Source organism: Chrysochloris asiatica, unplaced genomic scaffold, assembly GCF_000296735.1.
Source record: "Chrysochloris asiatica unplaced genomic scaffold, ChrAsi1.0 scaffold00086, whole genome shotgun sequence".
NCBI classification, from domain to species: domain Eukaryota; kingdom Metazoa; phylum Chordata; class Mammalia; order Afrosoricida; family Chrysochloridae; genus Chrysochloris; species Chrysochloris asiatica.
Window position 1 is genome coordinate 8,332,172 of NW_006408604.1, and position 24,152 is coordinate 8,356,323.

At 39.8% G+C, this 24,152-nt stretch overlaps 1 protein-coding gene across 1 annotated transcript; it reads right to left on the minus strand.

The window, feature by feature from the left end:
- Nucleotides 1–8,853: 8,853 nt before the first annotated feature.
- On the minus strand, nucleotides 8,854–12,164 carry PDE6H (phosphodiesterase 6H, cGMP-specific, cone, gamma). The gene is made up of 3 exons (XM_006866067.1): nucleotides 12,031–12,164; nucleotides 10,847–10,887; nucleotides 8,854–8,924 (listed from the first exon to the last, which is right to left on the minus strand). Exons 1-3 carry the CDS (start codon nucleotides 12,162–12,164, stop codon nucleotides 8,854–8,856), a joined length of 246 nt encoding a protein of 81 aa, XP_006866129.1.
- Nucleotides 12,165–24,152: the final 11,988 nt, after the last annotated feature.

Sequence of the window (24,152 nt, forward strand, 5' to 3'; positions counted from 1 at the left end):
ACGATGAATATAAAACTGATATTCTTTCATGTAAACCTCACAATAAAAACTTATAAAAAAAAAAAAAGTTTCTGTGCTTAGTGGGCCCATATCAATAAACTCAGACTGATCCAACTCTATGTCCTTGAAACATTATCCCACATCCTTAATAGTCATCCTCACATATATTTTCCTGGTTTCTGTTTATACATATTAGAAAAATAAACATTAGTTTGGAGTGTAGTGTATTTCTTCCTGGGTCACAAATTGAACTTCACCATTTGTTACCTGATGGGACTTAAACCTAGTTGTAGGTCTAGAAGCAATAATTAGTGGAAGTGTTTCCTGGGAACACTCAGAAATGTCTTGCAAGACGTCTACCTTAGGTGATGCCCCAGACAGTGCCTCAGGCATATCTCAGCAGGCACAGTTGAGTTGCTCTCAAGAGTGGGCAGCAGGGATAATGTTTTTACTGATAATGGAGTAATCTCTTCAAATGAGAGGAATGGAGCTGTTGACAACAGTGATTCAATGGAATTTATGGGTTAATGTCCCCAGCTTCCTGATTTTCTGCCCAAATGCCCCCATTCCAAGTTTCAGGGTCCCATTTGTGCCCAATCAATGCACTCACTTTAATATCAGACACCACTTCAGGTTGGGAGTTGAGCTGGTGTTATAATTCAGAGCTCTGATAGCGTAGTGGTTACGAATCGGGCTGCGAACCTTAAGGCCAGCAGTTCGAAACTACCAGCTGGTCCGCGGGAGAAAGATGAGGCGTTCTGCTCCCGTAAAGATTTACAGCCTCGGAAACCCTGTACAGGGTCGCTATGGGTCGGAACCGACTCGACGGCACTTAGCAACAACAACTCTTACAATAAGACTCTGGCTTTCATTTTTGACATTATCAGCTCTGCTACTACAGGAAATTGGGCTTTCTTTCAGGGCACAAGTGGAAACTTTAGGTCTCTTATGTGGTGCTTGAGCTGTGATTCCTTAGCCCTGAGCACATTGCTTTCTTTTACCACTTGCTCTGCTGTAAGCAAGACTAAACAACCAGCTTCTTATCTTGATAAAATTGCAAATTCACACGATCACCCAGAGCCTCACTTCTCTTCAATACATGATCTATTGGTGGTGAAATTTTGCATATTAATATTGCTACATGCCATAGATTACCAGCAACCTCACCCTCTTTACTACCAGAGGCAGAGTTATCAGTGACTTTAAAATTAGTCAGACTTGAGAACCAATTTAGAAAACTCTTTTTTATGATTTTGTGTCTCTAGAACTACTCTCAATACAAAATACCTTAAGCTGGGTTCCCTAGAGAAGCAAAACCAGTGGAAATTAGATAGATAGATAGATAGACAGACAGACAGACAGACAGACAGACAGACAGATAGATAGATAGATAGATAGATAGATAGATAGACAGACAGACAGACAGACAGACAGACAGACAGACAGATAGATAGATAGATAGATAGATAGATAGATAGATAGATAGATAGACAGATAGATAGATAGACAGACAGAGATAGATTTATATAAAGATGGTTATATCAAGGAAATGGCTCACATTTGTAGGGTTGAAGAGTCCCAAGTACAGGTCAGATGAACCAAGATCAGTAGGCAGATCTGGAAGGCAGGCAGACAGTTCCTTAGTCAATCAGTAGAACAGTTTAAATTGATAAATGAGTGAATACAAATAAAGAATTTGCTAAGTAGATTCTTAAATATTTTAATAGAACCATAGAATTGGTGTCTTCCTAGTATGGGTGTTCATGAAGTGATCATTCATTTACAGCAGATAGCAGTAATACACATTTGCTTATCAAACTGGACCCTGGAGAAATGTAAAAGGGCATAGGGTAAGCGTTTAAAGGAGATGGAATGCAAGCTCAGTGGTTTTGGACTTCTAACCATAAAGACCACAGTTGGTCTATATTTGGAACATATTTAGGTTTATTACTTGATTTTTACAATTTTACCTTGAAATAATTACTATAGCAATCATTAAGTCCAATTCCATTGCTTTATTCTCCAGCCCAAAGAAGATAAATGAATTCACTGGTTATGTAGCCGAGCTTTTGTAGCACAGCCAGGCCAGAACCTTAGTTTCCTATTTGTATTTGCTACAGGAAAACACTCTCACTGATCTTAGGAATCTGTTTAGAACTTTTGCCTTTAAATTTCAATTTTTATCAATATAACTTTGTCTTCACATAGTAAAAAGAAAGTCAAACAACTCATTTAAAATTGCAAAAAGCACTATACCAGCTTATATACATGTGCACGTATTTTTTGTGATCTGTGTAAACCTTTCCTTCTAGCCTTTTACAAAATATAAATCATTTTCTTTTTCTCTCTTGCAAAACTACTCAGTATCATAATATTAGCTCTCATAATATTCATCTCTATGCTCTTCAGTCTTAACATGGATTTTCCTCATGCACTAAATATTGGTCTTCTTTATGGTTATAGTGTATGTGTGTCTTCTTTTTATTTCTTTAGTTCTTGAGAAAATTATTACCCTACTTTCTTCAGTTATGATGATTATTACTTTTCTCATAGAAAAGGGCAATCACTCACTAGTAGTTATGAGTGTTTACCTAGGGTAGAGCAGTTCAGAGGGGCATTTTCTTTTTATATACTGTTTCCTGTTCTAACTGTAATTCCACTGTTGTCTAGACTCAGTGTAGCTGCCTAGATCACCAGTACCATCAGCTCCAGGTTTTCCCAGTGATGTGAACAAACAAGACAAGACCATTGTTGAGGATAAGCAATGACCACTGCCTTCATCTACTAAGAACAAAGCTCTCTTCCTTCCCTGGGTTCCACCACTTCAATCACAAAAGGCATCTGAGAACAGGGAGGAACAAAGTCTGTGGAGGGAGGCTAACTATGTGAGGCAATAACAAGAGGTCAGCCCTGAACAGTAATAGTGTCCATTCAGACTCATACTTCTTAGTGGGCTTCAATCCAACACTTAACATTCTGAACTAGGTGATGTGTGCTACAACTGAACAAGTATTAACTGGGTTAGATCTGGAATGGCAAGTCATGTCATTTTATCAGCCAATGAAAAAGTCTGAGAATAAGAACACACAAAAGTTAACTCCGATTCTCCTACATAGTATATGTATTATTGAGATCAGGTACAATAGGTAGAATTAGTTAAGAGTTTGCTCATTCCTAATGTGTAAAATAATAGGCTTGGATGACATCTGGGTTTTCAAATTGTTAAAAACACAGGCATGCCTCAAAGATATTGCTGAGTTGGTTTCAGACCACCTCAAGAAAGCAAATATCACAATAAAACAAGTCACAGAAATTTTTTGTTTCCCAGTGCATATAAAAGTTATCTTTATACTATATACAGTCTATAAAGGATATCATTTTGTTCTTACTGTTAAGTGCTGTCAGATCAGTTCAGAAACATAGCAACACTGTATAGGGTTTCTGAGGAGCTGCTGGTGGGTTTGAACCACTGACCTTGTGGTTCAAACTGGCCTTGTGGTCCAGCACATTTTCTGGCAATGCCACAGCAGGATGCACTAGCAAAATAAAAAATTTTCAAATATGAAGATAAATAAAAAAGTATTGCTACAATAATATATTGTCATTGTTGTTAGGTGCCATTGAGTTGACTCCAACTCATAGGAACCCTATGTACAACAGAAAGAAGCTCTGTCTGACCTTGCGTCATCTTCATATTGTCACATTTGAGCTCATTGGTGCAGCCACTGGGGATATTCTCAGTGACGATCTTCTTCTTCACTGATCATACACTTTACAAGTATGGTGTCCTTGTCCACTGACTGATCTCTCCTAATAAAATGTCCAGAGTACCTGAGATGAAACCTCTCCATCTTCACTTCTAAGGAGTGTTCGTCTATACTTCTTCCAAGACTTCCAGAAGTCCATGGTTCTTTCAATAATTTTCACTAATACCATAATTCAAATGCATCAATTCTTCTCCAGTTTTCCTTATTAATTTTCCAGCTTTCACATTCATATGAGGTGATTGAAAATACTATAGCTCGGGTCAGGTACACTTTCATCCTGAAAGTGACATCTTTGCTCCTTAATACTTTAAAGAAGTCTTTATGTTATGTCCAATACATCTTTTAACTTCTTGACTGCTGCTTCCATGAGCATTGATTCAAGTTAAACAAAATCCTTGACAACTTCAACCTTTTCTCCACTTATAATAATGTTTATTGGTACAGCTATGGTGATTTTGTTTTGTTTTTTAACGTTGAATGATATTCCATTCTGAAGACTGCCATCTTTGATCTTCATCAGCAATTGACTCAAGTCCTCTTCACTATCAGCAAGCAAGGTTATATCATCTGTATATCACAGGTTGTTAATGAGCTTTCTTCCAATGCTGATGCCTTTATTCTTCATATAATTCAGCTTCTCAGATTATTTGCTCAGCATACAGATTGAATAAGCATGGTGAAAGGATACAACCCTGACACATACCTTTCCTCAATTTTAACCATTCATTATCCCTTTCTTCTATTCAAACAATACCTTTTGATCTATGCACAAGTTCCACATGAGTAAAATTAAGTGTTCTGGAATTCCCATTCTTTACAATATTATCTATAGTTTGTATGATCCAAACAGTCTAATTATTTTGTATAGTCAATAAAACACAAACATTCCCCAATTTCAGCCAAGAGCCATCTAATATCAGCAATGATGTTGCTTGTTCTATGTCTTCTGAATCCAGCTTGAATTTCCAGCAGCTCCTGGTTCATGTACTGTGTTTGATATCACTGATATTGTTTTATAATTTCCACATTCTGTAGGTCTCCTTTCATTGGAATGGGCACAAATATAGGTCTATTCTAGTCAGTTGGTCAGGTATCTGTCTTCCAAATCTCTTGGTATAGACTAGTGAGAGCTTCTAGTGCTACATCAGTTTGCTGAAACATTTCAATGGTATTCCATCAATTTCTGCAGCTTTGTGTTTTGCTAATGCCTTCAGAACAGCTTAGACTTCTTCCTTTAACATTATCAGTTCTTGATAATATGCTAAAAGCCCTAGTGGCACTATAGGACAAGCACTGGACTGTTAGCAACATGGTCATCAGTTCAAAGCCACCAGCCCCTCTGCAGGAGAAAGATTATGCTTTCTGATCCCATAAAGACCCTATATAGGTAAATAGTGATGCATGCTCAACCCTGGAGCAACAGGACTCTGTGATACAGGAAACTAGGCATAGTTTGAAGAGGGGGACTAATATTAAGATGCTTGACTGCCTATTATTGTAAAATAGACACTTGAGTGGGATGGATAGGAATGTCAGGAAGCATGAGTACAGAAAACTTGTTAGCCCATCTTCAGTCTATAGCTGATTAGAATACCTAAAATGGGTTCTAGAACTTGCCCAGTGAAATAGGCCTCTTGTGTAGCCTTTACAGAGTACAGGACCTTAGGTGGAATCCTCCTGAGTCCCATCCAGAACCACTTAGCCCATGCAAACCTGTCTCAGTGTTCCCCTATCTACCTTATTTTTCCACCCCTCCCCCTTCTTGCATTGCCCTCCCCAACACCTGAACTATAATATGTCTGTCCTCACCCTGTGCTCTACCACCACCTCCCTACACCTCCCTATACCCCGCTAACCCCACCATTGTGATTACCTTATAGTTCATTAACTTTTCCCTCCATTTAGTGCAGTCTGTTTTCTCCTGTAATCTACCTGATCTTCTCACCACCTGGATCTCTGTTCCTATGTGTTTTCACACTGTAATTCTTTTGATCATAGACTGACCTCCCAGATCCTCTGAATTTGTTCTTATAGTTTTATTCTGTTCTCAACTCTTCCTTTTTCTGATTGACTTCCGGGTGATACTGCCACATACTTCAATCTCTGGTTGTTGTCTGTTCTTGTTGCTTCTCAGTCCACAGAACTCCCTGTAGGATATTTTTCATCACAGGGTTGGCTTTGGCAAAATCCCTTAGCTTCTGTTTATCCTGGAGTGTTTAGATTATACTATCATATTAGACTGACAACTTTGCCATGGTATTTTCAATAACCTCAGATGTATGCAGTTCAAGCTCACCAGCTGCTCCTCAGAAACCATATATAGGGTTGCTATATGGAGTTGGATCGGAACCAACTCCACAGCACTTATCAACAACATGCAAAAGTTGGACAGTGAATAAGGAAGATCATAGAAGAATTGATGCATTTGAGTTATGGTGCTGGAGGGGAATATTGAAAGTACCATAGGCTGCCAAAAGAACAAACAGATCTGTGTTGGAAGAAGTGCACCCAGAGTGCTCCTTGGAGGCCAGGATGGCCAGACTTCATCTCTCATACTTCGGATATATTGTCAGGAGGGACCAGTTGCTGGAGCAGGATATCATGCTCGGTAAGATGAAGGGTCAGAGAAAAAGAGGAAGACCACAGCAAGATGGAGTGGCAAAGTGGCGGCACCAATGGGCTCAAGCATGGCAACAATTGTGAAGTTAGCCTAGGACCAAGAAGTGTTACATTCTGTTGTGCATAGGGTCACTATGAGTCGGTGACAACCTAATGTCACCTTACAACAACAACAGAAACAACATTCTTCTCTTTTGTTCATCGTGTTCTTCCTATTTGTTGTTGCTATGTAACATTGTCTTCCTCCACTCTCTGGGTTTGCCTCAGAATCACTTTTGAAGGTTTTAAGCATGCCCGTGTTCATTTTCATATGAGTGCGCTTTAGAAATCAAGTGTTTCTTCTAAAACTGAAAAATAATAGAATCCAATCGTTTGAAGGGACCTTACAGTATATCTACTACCAAACCAGTTACCATTGTGTCTACTTCAACATGATGACCCATGTGTGCAAAGTGGAACTGTTCCACAGGGTTTTCAAGAGTGTGACCTTGTAGAAGCAGATTACCAGGTCTGTCTTCTGAATGCCCTTTGGATGGGCTTGAACTGCCAACATTTTGATAAGAATTCCAAGCTTAACTGTGTGAGCCATCAATGCTGTATATAGCTTACCACTCTACTGGAATCTTAAACTAAATAGGTCTTTTTTATCTTGCTCTCTAGAACTTTTCAAATATTTTCTGACAGTTATCATTTTCTCCACCAGATTAAACATTATGGTTCCTTCAACATTTGCCATATAGCATGGTTTCTAGACCCTTCTCCCTTCTAATGATTGGATATGTTGCTTTGGTCATATCTTGTTTTATCAGCATTTTGTTTCAATAGTAGAAACATTTGCAAAGTAAACCAAATGGTGTCCAGAGTCTGATCCAACTGAAGTAGAATCCAGACCTCCCTAAATGAAGACACACTGGAATGAACAAGTAGAGATAGAGGCATTGGCTGTTAAGTGGAGCAGCTGACACAAAAGGCCAGGGCCCTCTTTGGCAGGAGTGAAAGAGGACTCATTGATGAAAGCAGGAATGCCTAGCAAAGGAGGAAGCCCACATACTGCTACACTTCCTAGTACGTCATGTCTCAGTTTACATTTTTCCTTTTTTGCTTCTAGTTTTCTAACCTCAGGTAAGTTGGTGGTTTGTGCAAAATAGCACAGAGTCTAGTTTACTGTACTACAGAGGAAGATAGATTGTCTTCTGTGCTGAGCTCCTCTAATTCTCATGCTCAGACACTGAATTCACAAAATCACAGAATTATAACTACCAGCAACCTTATCTAATTAGATTACCTAATTCTGGTAATGGAAGTGTCCAGAATGTAAGCTTTTGCCTAAGATTATATAACAATTTAATGGCAGAGCCAGAACTAGAAATTCTATCTTTTTCCAATCTATCATCCTGTCTCTCTTTTCAGTTAGTTTACCACATTCTTTGACCACCGATTACAAAACGAATGAAGAAACTAACACTGCTAGTCCTAAAGTATGCAAGTCAGACTAAGGCAGCATCTCTATTGCACAAGTGCTTTGAAAGCATTGGGGAAAGAAAGTTATTTGCACATTACATTTGACACAAGTCCAGGGGGTGAAGCAATCCATCATTTTGTTTGAAGGGTTCAATTATCTATCCTTTGCCTCCAAGCCTAAACTTTACAATATATAAACTGTTGCAATGGATGGTTTAAAGATAACTTCTTATAACTGTGCACTAGGAGAGTCAGTGTAGACACACACAACCTGTGACTCTCACCTTCCACACTGGAGGGAATCACTTCATTGAGGGGATGCTGTGAAAGGAAACTTCCTGAACCAGGTCACCAGGGCTCACGGTATCAAGATTTCCGACTTAAATCATTAGTCTGCCACCAATTTAGAACCATCAAATTTAAAGCTTTATGGGAACACAGAAATAACCTAATTCAATAAAATCGAGACCCACGATTGACAAATTTATCAAGTGCATCAGGGTTTCACTCTTAATTGCTTTTCTGCATGTATTGTGATTATTTCCAGCATACCAGTTCTTTGTTCAACTGATTCTCAGAATAGGGAGACAGGAGTTTACATTTAACATTCAACACTACTTCATCATAAGATTGGAGGTAACATCTCCTTTATTTAAAAGAGAAAGGGAAGGAAGTGGTCTAAGTCATATCTGGAAAGTCACTACTAATTATAATAAATATCAAGCAAATAGAGATGTGAAGGATATTACAAATAAGCAAAACTTAAGAAATATTGCTTCTAACCAACTGGTAGGAAAAGGTGGCAAACTTTGAAATGTTCCAACAGAAGTAGGTTCTTGTCTACTATTCTCATCTGAGCTATACTGCAAATCAGAATTTTACACTAGGAGTACTCATAGCAAAGCTAATGGGAAATGACTGTGTAAGTAAGTCATGAAAAAAATAACACCCCACTTCCAAACAGCTGAATTTCAAGACTCTGACAAATCAATAGGATAAAATAAAATCAAAGTAACTGAGCTAGTTCATGCAATTCCAGGTGACTGAAAGCTTCCCAGGGACAAATCACCGTAATGTTTGCAAGAAAGGGAAAAGGAACATGAAGCCAATGTCACCTTATTTCCAATAGCTCACTCTGTGTCCTCAGATTGCCACTTTAATTCCTCTATGTCTCAGATTTCTCTTCTGCTCAAAAAGACATCTTTCAGGCAGAGACTAGGAGGCAATCTAGAATAGTCTTGCAGTCTAGGAAAAATTCGACAATCATTTATTTTTCCTCTGCACTGCTCTGTCTCTCCTAGAACATAGCCCTCAAGAATCTCTATTGGAATCATTTAGCATCCTCTTTGGGGAGGTAATCCACAGTTTTTTAATGAGACCACCCTATGGGTTCATTGATGATACAGAGTCTCCCCAAGCCACTAAGAAGTAAATTCTAGCCAGGTCAAAGGCTAAAAGTAGAAATGGATACTCTTCACAAAACCCCTATGGTCTGGAAATCCAGTTTCCTAACCCTTTACCCTCCAGATAGATTTTTTAAGCTTCTTTAACTTCTTCTTCATTTACTTCATATTTTGAAATATCTATATCCAACGGTGTGTTGTTGTTAAGTGCTATTGAGTTGATTCCCACTCATAGAAACCCTACATATGGTTTCTGAGAACTGGCTGTTAGCAATTCAGTGCTTATCCTACAGTACCACACTGGGACACTTACAGGTAATCTAAAGACTTTATCCAATTCAGCCCTTTGTTTCAGGCAAGATATTATCCCCCAGTTATGCAGAAGCTGACTGACACCTATATAGATGTTAAACTCATTCCAGCCATTAAGTTCATACCAACTTATAATGACCCTATAGGACAGTGCAGAACTGCCCCATAGGTTTTCCAAGGCTGTAATTTTTACAGAAGTAGATTGGCATAACTTTCTCCTGCAGAGTGGTTGGTAGGCTTAAAATGCTGACTTTTTAGCAGCTGAGCACTTAACCACTGTGCCATTCCTTGGAGAACTTAAACAACTGGCGAGAAAATCACACAGCTGTAGAGAGGGGCCTAGGTCCCAGGTCAAGAGGCTTCAAGCCTTCCTTCACTATAAATTTCTTGACTTTTCCAAATACTTTGGCAGAGTTAAGCATAGCTTCCAGAGTCTAAAGTGAATTTGCTGGTCGTATAGTCCTGGTGTGACACTGTGGGTTAATGCGCCAGACTGCAAAGTCATTTGAACTGCAAGGTCGGTGGTTCAAGCTCACCAGCTGCTTCTAGGAAACCTTATACAGGGTTGCTATGGGTCAGAATCAACTCAAGGACACTTAACAACAACATAGAACTTTACAAAATACGGAAGTGTTTTTAGAAGAATAGCAAATCAACTTTATGAAGGGACTGGAATAATTTATTTAAGATCCCATGAGTGGCAACAAAACAAAGCAATTGCACTGAGAATTGCCTGGTAAGAACACGGATTACTTGGAGAGCAGCCATTTAACAATGGCCCCCTTCTGAGTGGTAGAGAACATGTAAAAAGAGGAAGTTCGTACAGGGAGTGGTTGGCCTGGAGGCACGGAAAAATCTTCAAGGCCCCACCCTTATTTCCAAAAGCTCACTTAGTGGCCTCAGATTAAATTCCTCTGTGTCTCAGATTTCTCTTCTGAAAAAAGAAAAAAAGAGCTTGGGCTATACTGACTCTGACAGTCTTTCTCCCAGGAAGGTTTACACTTCACCATTATATACTCTCACAAGTGGTTGAACAAATCAAGACCCGTTCATTAAACTTTGAGCCTAACTAGATTTATTTAATTTACTTATTTGGGTCTTTTGCATCTAGTCACACACTTACTTACTTAGGAAGCTGAATTAAACACATACATTTCTATGTTCTCGAAGAATCTTCTGCATAAATTATTTCTTAAAACTTTCAACTGTTTCTTGAAGCTTTAAGTATAAAAGAGATAGACTTCCCAAGACTCAAGTCCTCACTTAAACCCTTGGATGGCTCACCTGTTCCTAGTCCCTCCATGCCTGGAATGTCATCACCAAACCTATGGAAAAGCAAACAAATAAATGAGAAATTCACTGAGATCAGAATAAAAGGACCCTGGACAGATTGATTCATTTGGAGAGTTTCCTGATTCCAGGGAGGGAAAGAACAAGAAGTTTAGGTTTTTATGTTTGTAAAACACCTGTAGTTTGCAGAAACTCTGGTAGCGTAGTGGTTATGAATCAGGCTGCTAACCTCAGGGTCAGCAGTTTGAAACTACCTAGGGCTCCGTGGGAGAAAGATGAGGCTTTCTGCTTCCGTAAAGATTTACAGCCCCAGAAACCCTTTTACAATGTAGTTATGGGTCAGAATCGACTCAACAGCACTTATCAACAACAACAGGTCAGAGAAAGGAGCTCTGGTAGCATAGTGGTTATGAATCGGGCTGCTGACCTCAAGGTCAGTAGTTCGAAACTACCAGCTGTTCCATGGGAGAAAGATGAAGCTTTCTGCTCCTGTAAAGGTTTACAGCCTTGGAAGCCCTGTGCAGGGTCACTATGAGTCAGAACCAACTCCACCTTACTTAACAACAACAGATCAGAGAAAATGGCACACAAGCAGGATTTATACAATGTGTCCACTGGAGAGCTATTTGTCCCCTATGAAAACTTAGTCTGAGACAAGAGCCAAAAAGAATTACCAGTGGAAGAATTTAATCAAGATTCAGTTTTCAAAATAGAAATTAGAATGAGAAAGTAATATGGAAGGCATTAAATAATGATTAATTCATCATTTGATTCTGAATTCAGTGACTTATCCAAAAGCATCTACTAAACATCTACGATGTACCAGACATTATATTTGGTACAAAGACTTGAGGTTCTGCATTCTAGAATAGAGCACAGGGTGTGTGGACTAAGGAGAACATTCAGTCAAAAAAACTAGAAGGCCAAGTCCGAGGAGATTGTATTACCCATTTGCCAGGTTAACTTTGGCCATAGACCTGGGAGTGGAGATAGAATCCCAGGGCTAAAGACATGATGCAGCAAAGCTGAGTTAGAGAGGGAAACAGAGGACAGGGTGGACATTCTGTAAGTCTGTTAAATATTATAAGCATTACTACCTCCAAACCAAAGCAGTCTTGGTGGGGGGAGGCGTAAGGAGTACAAGAACAATACAAAATCTCTTTTCATCTTAGTCTGACCCTTTCACACCTTTTTTAGAAGGTTTGCTTTTGAATTGACGGGTTTGTCTCTGCTTGAACTTTGGTGGGCCTTTGCGTGGGGTGGTGGGACCCTGGTTTGAAGTTGGAGGAACCAAAGCAGTATTGTCACTCATTCTGATGGTTCTTGGGTAGCTGATGTTTTCCTTTCAGGAGCCTTAGACAGTAAATGAGAGAAAATAAGATTCTTTAAGATAAAGGGATCTTTAGTTAGACTTTCACTATAAAGCAGCAATGAAAAACGCTTTGCTAGAAAAGTTCAGTGTTTTTGTTGATACAAAAGGGAGAAGTTAGCTTTCAATGGGATTTTTAAGAAAAAGATGATAATTTTTTATAATCAGTGGAGTGTAAACTGACAATTCATGAAAACTAAAAAAATCCAGGTAGATTGCCACTGATTTTCTTTGTGATCACCAATGTTCCCATCTGTAAAGAGAGGGAAATAATCTAATTGATATCCATAGTCTTTTACCACTCTCGTATATGTTCTTAAGCAGCTGTTGTTATGTCAATTTTAACTCATGGCAAACTCATGTGTGTCAGAATAGTATTATGCTTCATAGGACTTTCAATGCCTGATTTTTCAGAAGCAGACCTCCGTGCCCTTATTCCAGGTGCCTCTGGGTAGAATTGAACCTCCAATCTTTGGGCTAGCAGCAGATCACATTAACCATTTGCCCCATATAGGAACTTTTCTATGTTCTGTAAGTTTTATATATTCTTCCATCCAACTACAAAATGATGTTGTAGGATAAGCACTAGACCTCAAAGTTGGTTTGAACTGTAAGGTTGGCAGTTCAAAATTCACCAGTAGCTCCTCAGAAACCCTATACAGGGTTGTTATGAGTTAGAACTAACTCAACGGCACTAAACAACAAACAAATGTTTATTGAACACATTTTATGGTCTTAGTTCTTTATTTAAAAACCCACTGCCACTGAGCCAATTCTGACTCACAGACATCCTGCAGGATACAGTAGAACTCCCCCCACAGAGTTTCTAAGACTGTAATCTTTATAGAAGCCAATGCCACATCTTTTTCCAATGGACTTGCTGGTGGGTTTGAACCACCAACCTTTTGGTAGCAACTAAGGGTTATCCATGCATTAGCAGTTCTTTATAGACATTTTATGGCATCTTCACAGGCTGAGTAGACTTCTCTCCTAATTCTCAAGGATGACAATGTAAGCATCTAGCCAGAAGAACTCAGAACCAGGGTTACCAACACTCATAAATATATTCAAAATGCTCATCCAAGAAATACCTTCAAAAAGTAAAGTTAGTGCAGGAGGATAGTGCTTTAACTCTTTCTCCATTTAGGAGGCTCTTTAGCATGACATTTCTCAGAAATTTCAGCTTTTTCTCCTGTTCAGCTCAGTCTTCCCAGAATTTCATTTTGACTGCAGAAATGTACATTGTCATTCTTCATTTGCAAATTAAAGTAAATCATTGCTAAAGATATATATTTTTAAGGAATATGCTTTTTTTTTTCCCCCTTTCTCTTTTTCAATCACTAAAAATTCTTACCCTGGGAAGGAAGATTCTGAAAGGCCCCAAAGATAATCTTTTCTATAATCTACTTTGTGGTATCTTTGTTTGTATAGAATTCCTTATATCATTTGTTAAGTATTCATGCTAATTTTGTTAGCTTCATTCCTCCCTGACAATCTTTGGCCTAAGTTAACAATATCTCTCTTTCCTCACCACACACCACATGCCTCAAATCTTACGCTGTGTAACTTCATCGATATTTTGTTATTTCTTTCAAAATCAGATTTATATTGTTATTTTAAAGGATACATTTTTTCCTTGTTTTCTTTCTCCAAGTACCACTCTTATTCTCTCCTGCCAGTGAAAAGATATGTGCTAACCTTTGAGCTGGGACCATGATGGTGGACCTGGTCCGTGGCCTGAATCACTTGTTCGTGCTATAGATAACCCCTGTAATATGCCTCATAAAACCACTTTTTTCCATCTTTGTTCATTTCCACAGCATCAGAACCTAGACCACTACCTGGGACATAGTAGATTTTCCATATATATTTGTTAAATAAGAGAATGGATAAACAAACGAATAAATTGAACTACTGCTCTGATCTTTGGACCATGAAACCCTGACCCGGTGACTTCTCTATCAAACCACAGAGAACGTAGCAGCTGGTGTTCACCTCACAAAGCCCTCAGTGGCTTTAGGAAATGAGCCATCAACTCTTCTCACTGAATCCATTTCTTGTTCTCCTGGCCCCCTCTCCAGCTCTGATCAACAGGAAAGTCTTGTGTCCACTCCCCAGGATGGTTGGGTGTATGGGAATTGGTGGTAGGCAGCCAAGGGCCACATGATGCCAGAATGTACCACCACAAACTGATATATTTCATCTCTGCCAGAGCCACAGAGGAAAAGCAGAGAATTTCTCTTAGATCAAGTTTTTCAACTATTCAGGTCTGTCAAAGTAGTAAGAAACTACAAATTTTCCTGCAGAGCTGACTAGGATTAGGGTTGCCAGATTTAGCAAATAAAAATACGGGACATCCAGTCAAATTTTAATTCTATTTAGCAACAAATAATTTTTAGTGTACACATGTATTGTTGTTGTGTGCCATCAAGTTGGTTCAGACTTGTGACCCTGTACAGGGTTTCCGAGGATTGGCTGGTGGGTTTGAACTGCTGACCTTGCAGTTACCAGTCCAGTGCTTATCCTACAGTGCAATACCAAGGCCCCATATGAATGTATAGGAATATGTTGTTGTTAAGTGCTGTCGAGTCAGTTCACAGGAATGTACTTATACTAAAAAAGGAGTTGTTGTTTATCTGATATTCAAATTTAACTGGGCATCTTCTACTTCACCTGGCAACACTACTAAGGAGCCTTCTACTCTGGCAGCATAGTGGGTTATGAGTTGGTCTGCTAACTGCAAGGTCAACAGTTTGAGTCTCCCAGCCACTCTGAGGGAGAAAAATGAGCCTTTCTGCTCCTGTAAAGATTCACAGCCTCAGAAACATGATCCAGGGCTTTGTGCATCAGAACTGAAGCCACGGCATATTACCACATGCTCTAAAATCCCATAATGAGTGTCTTGGGTAACCTTATTCTGTCAAATTACTTAGTGGAGACAAGACGATGTAACAAGTATCAGCTCCTTACAATCAGACAGACTCAGTTTCAAATTCCTGCCCCACAATATTGTCTGTGTGACTTTGCTTAAATTGCAATAATCTCTCTGGGCCTCATTTCATCTATAAAATGAATCATATAATACTTTCCCTTTAGGGTTTTGGGGAAGATTAAGTGAGATCATGTAAGTACTGTTTCTGATGTAAAGTTGTCAAAAAAGGTAACTATATACTTGACAATGAAGGATAAGCACTGGACCACAAGGTCAGTTTGAACTCCAAGGTCGGTGGTTCAAACTCACCAGTTACTCCTTGGAAACCTTAGGTAGTTTGACACTTAACAACAACAGACATTCTGGAAGTCAGAGAAGCCACGTGAACAAATCTATGATTGGGACACATATTCACCTAGACGCCTCTACCTTCCTTCCTTTTGGGAGAACTGCTGCAAAGCCCTTGTCACGTGCCAGAGATGGAACTGCCATCCACACAGCCCAGTGCCCTCTGCCTCCCTCATTCTCCTATTTTCTTACTCTTGTTCTCAAAATTCTCTTAGAAGTCTTTCTTGGATTCCTTTGACAATGCTAACAGAAACCCCAAAGAATTTCAATTTATACTCGGCTTCCATATTCCCCAGATTATGCTTCCTCTTTTTTTTCTTGCACATCTGCTCCGCATGTTTATATAATTTGGAAATTGTACCTCCATATTTGGACAGAGTTCATGTCTAATTGTAAATTTGATCCATTATACAATAGAACAGTCCTCAAAAGGAATTACAGAATAGTCACCTGATTACCCTCTAGATCCAATTGGCCCTCGGGATTTGCTGTATGGATAGTAGTTGCTTGTATTTCATAGACAATATTTCATTTTTGACCACTTAGGACTGTTGACCAATCCCTTCAGTGCTTCTGTTTTAGATTTGAAAGTTCTCTCTGCAAAATTTTTTGGGGAAATTGAACACATATATGATCTTTCCTGCCTTGGAAGTCAGTCCTGTCTGTCACAGATATCGGAAGTTAAGCACACCCTGACCTTGCTCTTCAATAATTCCAAGGATGTCTCAGGAGCAGAATAATCCATAATCTAGCATCAATTTGATTTTAGCTATTAGAGGTTTCATAATTTTAGAGGTGTCAGTTCATTCCTTGATGAAGCAGAAGCTTTTCCTGTTTTAAGTAATGTTAACTCTTCCCCTTTTGGAGATTATAAACCACCCTTCTGCAGAGAGAAGTAGATTTAGAAAAGCATATTTTAAGTCAGAGTTTTGTAAGGCATTGGGGGTAGTGTCACATTAGACCCCCAAGTGGCAGAGGCAGCTGTAGGAAACTACAGAGAATGATCCTCTTTACATTCCAGCTGAGGAAAATTACTTATAGAAGTTTCTTGGGGCAGGTTCACTGATGTTGCATTGATCCCCCCAGACTTCCACTCCCCTTTTTCTCAGCACAGATATAGGTAGATTAAGATAGAGTAGGACTGCCCCACAGGGTTTCCAAGGCTGTAAATCTTTACAGAAGTAGATTACCACGTCTTTCTCCTGCAAGGTGGTTGGTGGAGTCAAACCACCAGCCTTTTGGTTAGCAGCCAAGTGCTTTAACGCTGCGCTATGAGGGCCCCTGATAGGCTAATAGACAATCCCATTGTTGACTGACTAAGAAAAAGGGAAGTAGGAGGAGCACTGTCTCCTCCAATGAAGGAGTGGGGTCTATAAATGTCCTCCAGGATCCTGCTGAGGTGGAAACAATCAAATGATTCTGAAGGTCAAGAAAGATCAAAACCAAAGTCAATCAAAAATCAAAACAAAATTCCAGAATGGAACCAACAAATACTTTAACCTCAGAGAGGAGGGGGTTAAGCCACCCATACTGTACCCGGCTATTCTTATGGTTTCTCTGGACTTGCTCTCTCCTCACTCTCATATCAGCCTCTTGGTGCCTGAGCCAATTTTTCAAGCACATCCTGGGAGAAAAGAACTGCTTGCTCTGTGGTCATTTAGAGTTTAGAGTCCTGATCCCTCTTTCCCCAGAAAACTGTTTACTCTGGACCTACAAAAAGGGAGGGTCGGATTTGAGTTCCTCCCAAATGAATTTGGTAATCAAGGTTTGCAGTGACCTTGAAATAATCAAGTTTTGCTTATTAGCTTGTCACACAGCATTACGAGGAGGTTTGGTTGTATTTCCTTTATATTCTCTTCTCTTCCCATCCAAAGCCCTAACCCAAGCCCACAAGTCCAGAGTGTTCTCTTCTCTACATTTCTCTGTGTTAGAGCCAAACCATCCCCCAGCTCTACAATTATATCCTGTTCAAACTCACACCCAGAAGTTGAGAAATACTCACAGAGCTGAATGTTGCTCCTCTAAGCTGTCCAGTTGTCCTTTCACAATAGATAAGATCTTTGCCTCCTGATTTATCTCCCTGAAATACCCTCATGCTACCTAATCCTGCTGTTATAATCTCAGAACACCAACCCAGGTGCAGGGGAGATAGAAGATATGGGGTGAGACTGGGACATGCTTAGGAGCCTTCTTATAATTTGATACTCATACAAAACTCATACAATACATGGGCTCTACATGTATTGAATTCACAAACTCACAAAAAGTGTTGAAATCTAAGGACAGACTTGCAGTTTGTGATTCAATATCTTTTTTCCTTCTCTATTCCCAACTTTAGTCTTTGCTATAGCAATGGGTTCCAGTGAAGCAACAATTGTGAGGATGGCACAGGACAAGGCAGTGTTGTGTTGTATTATATAGTCACCGGGAGTCAGAACTGGCTCAACAGCACCTAACAACAACGACAAATCCTCCATCGTTTGCCCTTCTCACAAACATACAAACACACACACACACACTATGCCACAATTCTTAGAGGGCTCCAGAGAACTGGAGAGAAGAGTGGAAGTCATAGTGGTACAGCCAGCTGGGATGGGGCCTCGATCGTGTGAGCAGTGCCACTGAGCTGCCCAGGAGAGCTCTCTCTAACTGGAATTGCATATAACAAACATCAAACCCAATGTCGCTGAGACGATTCTAACTCATAGCTACGTGCATAGGGTTTCTGAGGCTGTAAGTCTTTCCAAGAGCAGAAAGCTTCATCTTCCCACAGAGAAGCTGTTGGGTTTGAACTACTGACGTTTTAAGTCCAGTGCTTACCCTACAGTGCCACAAGGGGGCTTCAAAAAGTTCATGGGAAAATTCCACTATCTTTTAATTCCATGTTTCCACAAATGTTTTGAAGCCCCTTTGTACTTATTCAGAGAGATGAAACTACAAAGTCAAGAATGACATAAGTTCAGTGATCCTTGACAGAAAAAGGGCCAAGGAGATCATTAAGAACTGCTAACTGATGACATTTATTTCAGAATCAGTGTTGGATCTTCTATACCCAAAGGTTTCAGCATTTATGGCCCAGGGTGCAATCCAAGACACCAGGACATTTGACTTCAGTCTTCCAGTTACTCTGAACCATTAGTAGTAATTTCGGATTCACACGTTGTTGTTGTTGTTGTTAAGTGATGTTGAGTCAGTTCTGATCCATAGGGTTTTCAAGGAGCTGCTGGTGGGTTTGAACCACTGACCTTATGGTTCACAGTCCAGTGCTAATCCTTCAGAACCAATTGGCTTTATAAACCTTAGCCCATATGCCAATATCAATTAAACTTATTTAATAGATTTGTCATGGAGAAATTAAGTGACTTCTTCACGACTACAAATGAAGGTAGTAATGGAATCAGGAGCAAGGTCCAGGCCTTGGAACATCTTGCATATTTAGTTCTCTTTCTACTTGTTGTTGTTGTTAAGTGCCGCCGAGTTGGTTCCAACCCACAGTGACCCTGTATACAGTTTCTGAGGCTGTAAAGCTTTACGGGAGCAAAAAGCCTCATTTTTCTCCCACAGAACCTCTGGTGGTTTCAAACTGCTGACCTTGAGGTTAGCAGCCCAACTCATAACCACTACTCTACCAGAGGTTCTTCTCTTTCTACTAAACCACAGCAAAGTAAGCATGAGACAAGATACATGCACTGTATGTCACTCTCATGCCTTGCCAGTGAATTAGAGTGGGCCTTCCTCAAATTGTTACTTGTTAGAGAATTGCACTCTATAAGATGATAAAGGAAGAAGGTCAATTTACCTTTCTAAGTAGGGAAAAAGTCTTAACTTGCATCCCCAAGAAGATTACACAGGCAGCTAAACAGTTTAAGGGTTGTTTATAAGTTGTCCCTGATCTTTACCAAAATTAGAGGTGTTTTGAAGGCAGCAAACACCTTACTAAGTCAGCAAAGTGTTTGTTCTCTGGATAAGTCTCTCCTTCTGTGTCTTCATTACTATTCACTCAGCATGTCAGTTAGGCACATGGATGTGGATGACTAAATACTTACCTATCACCCCCTCAGAGAGTCCCCATTCATTTGGTGATTGTAGCTCATAAGGGCAATGGGAAAAGCAGTGAGCTGAAGTTCTAGAACATTGCTACGCTATGTGAAACAGCAACAGTAGCACCAGGGCACTTGTTAGAAATTCAGGATCTCAGGCCATGTTCCATTTGCTGAATCAGAATCTATGTTTTAACAAAATACCAAGGTGATTTGTTTGCATATTAATGTTTGAGATTGCCTGGTTATACCACCTCTTTGCTATATGAAAGGAGCCCTGGTGGTGCTGTAGGTTAAGCACTGGCCTGCTACTAACAAGGTCAACAGTTGAAACCCACCAGCTGCTCCGTGGGAGAAAAATGAAGCTTTCTGCTGTTGTAAAGATGGATAGCCTCAGAAGCCCTATATAGGGTTGCCACCTCTCTGAGTCTCCAATTCCTCGTATGTAAAATGGATGATTTAAAGTGTCAGGGTTCTCAATTTTTTTCCATCCCAATACACTTGAGAAAGATCATCCACATTCATCAGTAACAGGGCTTCTAGCCCATGAATTCTCAGTGTCTGTGGCGGTATGCTGTGCCACAAAACCAAAAACCACACTGCCATTAAGTTGATTTCAACTCATAGCAACCCGGTATAGGGATTCTGAGACTGTAAATCTTTATGAGAACAGAAAGTCCCAAATTCTCCTATGGAGTGGATGGTGAGTTTGAACTGCTGACCTTGTGGTTCAAACTGACTTTGCAGTCCAGCACATTTACCTATAGTGTCATACCAGGACTACACAAGTCAACAAATTATTAGGGCTTTTTTCCCCCTAGATACAAATTGACTGTGTTTGTTGTTAAGTGCTGCCAAGTCATTTCTGATCCATGTTGTTGTTGTTATGTGCCATGGAGTTGGTTCCAACTCATAGCGACCCTGTACAGAGTTTTCGAAGCTGTAAATCTTTATGGGAGCAGAAAGCCTCCTTTCCCTCCCACGGAACATCTGAGCGACCCTGTATAGGATTTTCGAGGCGCGACTGGTGAGCTTGAACTGCAAATATTGCGGTTCAAATCAATTTTGCAGTTCAGAGCACTAACCCACAGCACCACACAAAATTCTAATATTCCATTCATTTCTGGACCAAGATAGAATAGATGCACTTCTCTATATGTCTTCCATGAAGTACAGCTACAATCCCTCAGCATAACATAGGAAACAAGCATGAGAATATTGTAAAAGGTGAAGAATTGAAACCAGACCAAGTAGAAACCTTAGGACCCAAGGAAAGATCAGCATTGAGTTCCTGTATTTTCTTCTTGCTTAATATAACCTGCTCTAGGTGTTGTAGCAACCCAGAAACACAAAGAAGAACCAACCAAAAAAAGCCTCCCCGCAAAAAACGTAGAAAGACATAAAACATTTAGAAAAAAACCCCAACAAAACAACTATTATAGTCAAACACCTCAGAAAACAAAACCAAAAATCATGTCCCGACCTCAGTGCTTAGTGGAGATTTGAGATTGTCTCCACCACCACCTGGGTGGTATCAGAAGAGGCCAAGTAGGGAGCTAGGATTTTCATTCCTGCCTAGTAAGAAAGATTCTTCCCATCTATGAGGTCAACAGAGGACACCTGGAGATCTTGGACTCTCATCTCCAACCAGTGATAATGAGGCATTCTTCCTTTTCCCTACCACAGTAGTATCAGAGGAGGTTAATTGGGAAGGCAAGACTTTACCACGTCATCCAATATTAACAAGTCATTTACAGAAGAACCAAATGGAAATTTTAGAAATTAAAAGTGTTATAGCAGAAATTTTAAAAGAACAATGGAGGTGTTCAGTAACAAAATAAAGAGAAAGAAAGTGAATATGGAAACAGAGCAACAGAAATTACTCCATCTGAACAACAGAGGGGAAAAAACATAGACTTAAAAAAAAAACAAAGAATTTTAGAGACATGTGGGACTTAAAGGTCTAATATATGTGCCATCAGGGTCCCAGAAGGAAATAAAGAGAAAGGTAATTCTGAAAAGGTATTTGAAGAAATCATGGCTGAAGTTTCCCCAATTTTGGTGAAAGACATATCAAGAAGTCAAGCAAACCTCACCAGGTTAAACCCAAAAGAATCTATGCCAATAGACAACATAACCAAACTTTAGAAAACTAAAAACAAAAATTTTGAAAGTGGCATGAGAGAAATGCCTTACCCACAGGGGAAATATAATTTAACTGGGAGCCGGAGGGAAGTGGAACATAGTTTCCAAGGCTTAAGAAATAAGAAATCTCTCTAGGATGGCACTGTAGGCTAAACACTGAACTGGTAACTGAAAGATTGGCAGTTCACACCCACAGTTCAAACCCACCAGTGTCTCTTGGAAACTTTATTCAGGGTTTGAGGGCACACCACAATAAAATACAAAAAAATTTAAAAAAAGCTATTCTGAGACAAAAACTAAGAGAATTTGTCACCAAAAGACATACCCTGAAGTAATAAATAAAGTTGAAACCTGAAGGGAATTATAAAATAGGGAGTTTGAGGACATCAAGAAAAAAAAAAAAAAAAAAAAACTAAAACAGCATAAGTATGGCAGGTAAGGAGAAATAAGAAAGACTCAGGAACTCAGCCTTCCTGCAACAAGGACTTATGGAGAATGAGACACTGTTTAACACACCATGAAACTCTAAGGAATGAGTCATCTTGTATCTTTAGGAAGTGTATCCTCTATTTTCTGTTCTAAGTAGTGGTGGTTGTTATGTGCCGTGGAGTTTCCGAGGCTGTGAATCTTTAGGGGAGCAGAAAGCGTCATCTTTCTCCCGCGGAACAACTGGTAGTTTCGAACTGCTAACTTTGGGGTTCGTAGCCCGCTTCGTAACCACTATGCCACCAGAGTTCCTTCTGTTCTAGGTGGATATTTCTACATTTGCTTCTATTGATCCTGCTGTCACCTGAGTTTCAGGGGGTTGAAGTGGGTTGACCAATCAACACACAGTACACCCTGCATTTGTTCATACACACTTCACTGGCTAGCCAAAGGATTACTGACCTCTGACCACTGTTCTATCTCTAATCTTATCAAACAGAGAATGAGGACATATGACTCTAAGCAAGGTGACAAAAGACAAAGTATTTGAAAGAACTTTGGGTGTGCTAGAAATTCAAAGATTTCTCAGAAAAAAGAAATAAAGCCAGAGGGAATCTTGCTAGAAAAAGAGAAAGGAAAAAAAAAAAAAGAATGAACCACTGAACTGATAGATTATCTGATTAGTGTAGAGCTCTGGTAACCAATCGGGCTGCTAATCTCATGGTCAGCAGTTCGAAACTACCAGCTGTTCAGTGGGAGAAAAATGAGGCTTTCTGCTCTCGTAAAGATTGTTGTTGTTATGTGCGGTGGAGTCAGTTTCAACTCATAGTGACCCTGTACAGGGTTTCCGAGGCTGTAAATCTTTACGAGAGAAGAAAGTCCCGCGGAATAGTTGGTAGTTTTGAACTGCTGACCTTGAGGTTTGCAGCCCAATTCGTAACCACTACGCTACCAGAGCCAGCCTCTGAAATCCTATACAGGGTCGCTATGAGTTGGAGCTGACTCCACAGCAAATAACAATAACAAAAACTGATAGATTAATGGCAGAGATGAATCTCAAATCCATTTTACTAAGAGAAGGACGTCCAAGTCAAAAGACTCTATATTGTATGATCTTATTATTGATGATATTCTGGGAAAGGTAAAACCACAGGGTTGAAATATAGGTCACTGATTGGCCGTTAAGATTAAGAGGAGTTGATTACAAAGGGAAAATAGAAGGACTTTTTTTGTGTGGGGGAAGGAGATGAAACTATTCTGTATCTTGATTATAGCGGTGAATACACAACTTTATGCATTCTTCAAAATACACAGAACTGGACACTACAAAGTGTGAGTTTTACCCTGTGTAATTTTAAAAACTAAATAATATAAAATGCTTCCTAAATATCTACATTCAACAGCTTTATACTTTTTGGTTCCTGAAGACTTTTGACAGATGGAGAAAATATTATTATAGATACAAAAGGAGTCATAAGGACAGGTACTACATAATTAGAAAGTAATTCAAATTTTAGCTGTCCTGTGTGCTTGTGGTACAGTGATTTTCTTGATATAGTTCTTCTAGCCATAGTCTTAGAAACTCCCACCAAAAAACTTGGAGGAAACGTGCAATTAGAAATTCTAACATGGAGATTAGTCAGTTTTGCCACCCCATTACATTTTAAATGAGACATCTCATTAACAGAAGTGGGGGATCTCACTCCCATCAAGAAAGAAGAGTCAGGAGGGGAGCATACACTTTGGACCCCCAAATCCCTCTTCATCCAGGAACAGAGCTGTAACCCCAGAGTGGTAGAGAAACAGCGGCAACAGCAGAGAGGCAGCACCGGAACACAAGACAGAGTGGCAGGCTTCTCAACCCATGGAGTGTGCAAAACTGAATGCCTACAGAGAGGGCCATGGGAAGGATGGGTACTGACAGAATTGGTCAAGAAGGTTAGAGGGTGGAGACACATATGGCATCTGCCTCATGGGAATTGGTGTTAGGGTGAGAACTGGCTTTTGGGTGCTTCTCCTGAAGTCAGAAGAGGTCAAATA

What these genes read in the sequence shown, in the direction of transcription:
- PDE6H (XM_006866067.1), bottom strand. Translation starts at nt 12,164, where the DNA reads ATGAGTGACAATACTGCTTTGGTTCCTCCAACTTCAAACCAGGGTCCC. An exon ending in TCTAAAAAAGGTGTGAAAGG is followed by an intron (nt 10,888 to 12,030) that starts GTCAGACTAAGA and finishes GCTTTTCCATAG; the next exon opens with GTTTGGTGATGACATTCCAG. An exon ending in CATGGAGGGACTAGGAACAG is followed by an intron (nt 8,925 to 10,846) that starts GTGAGCCATCCA and finishes CCTTTCTTGCAA; the next exon opens with ACATTACGGTGATTTGTCCC.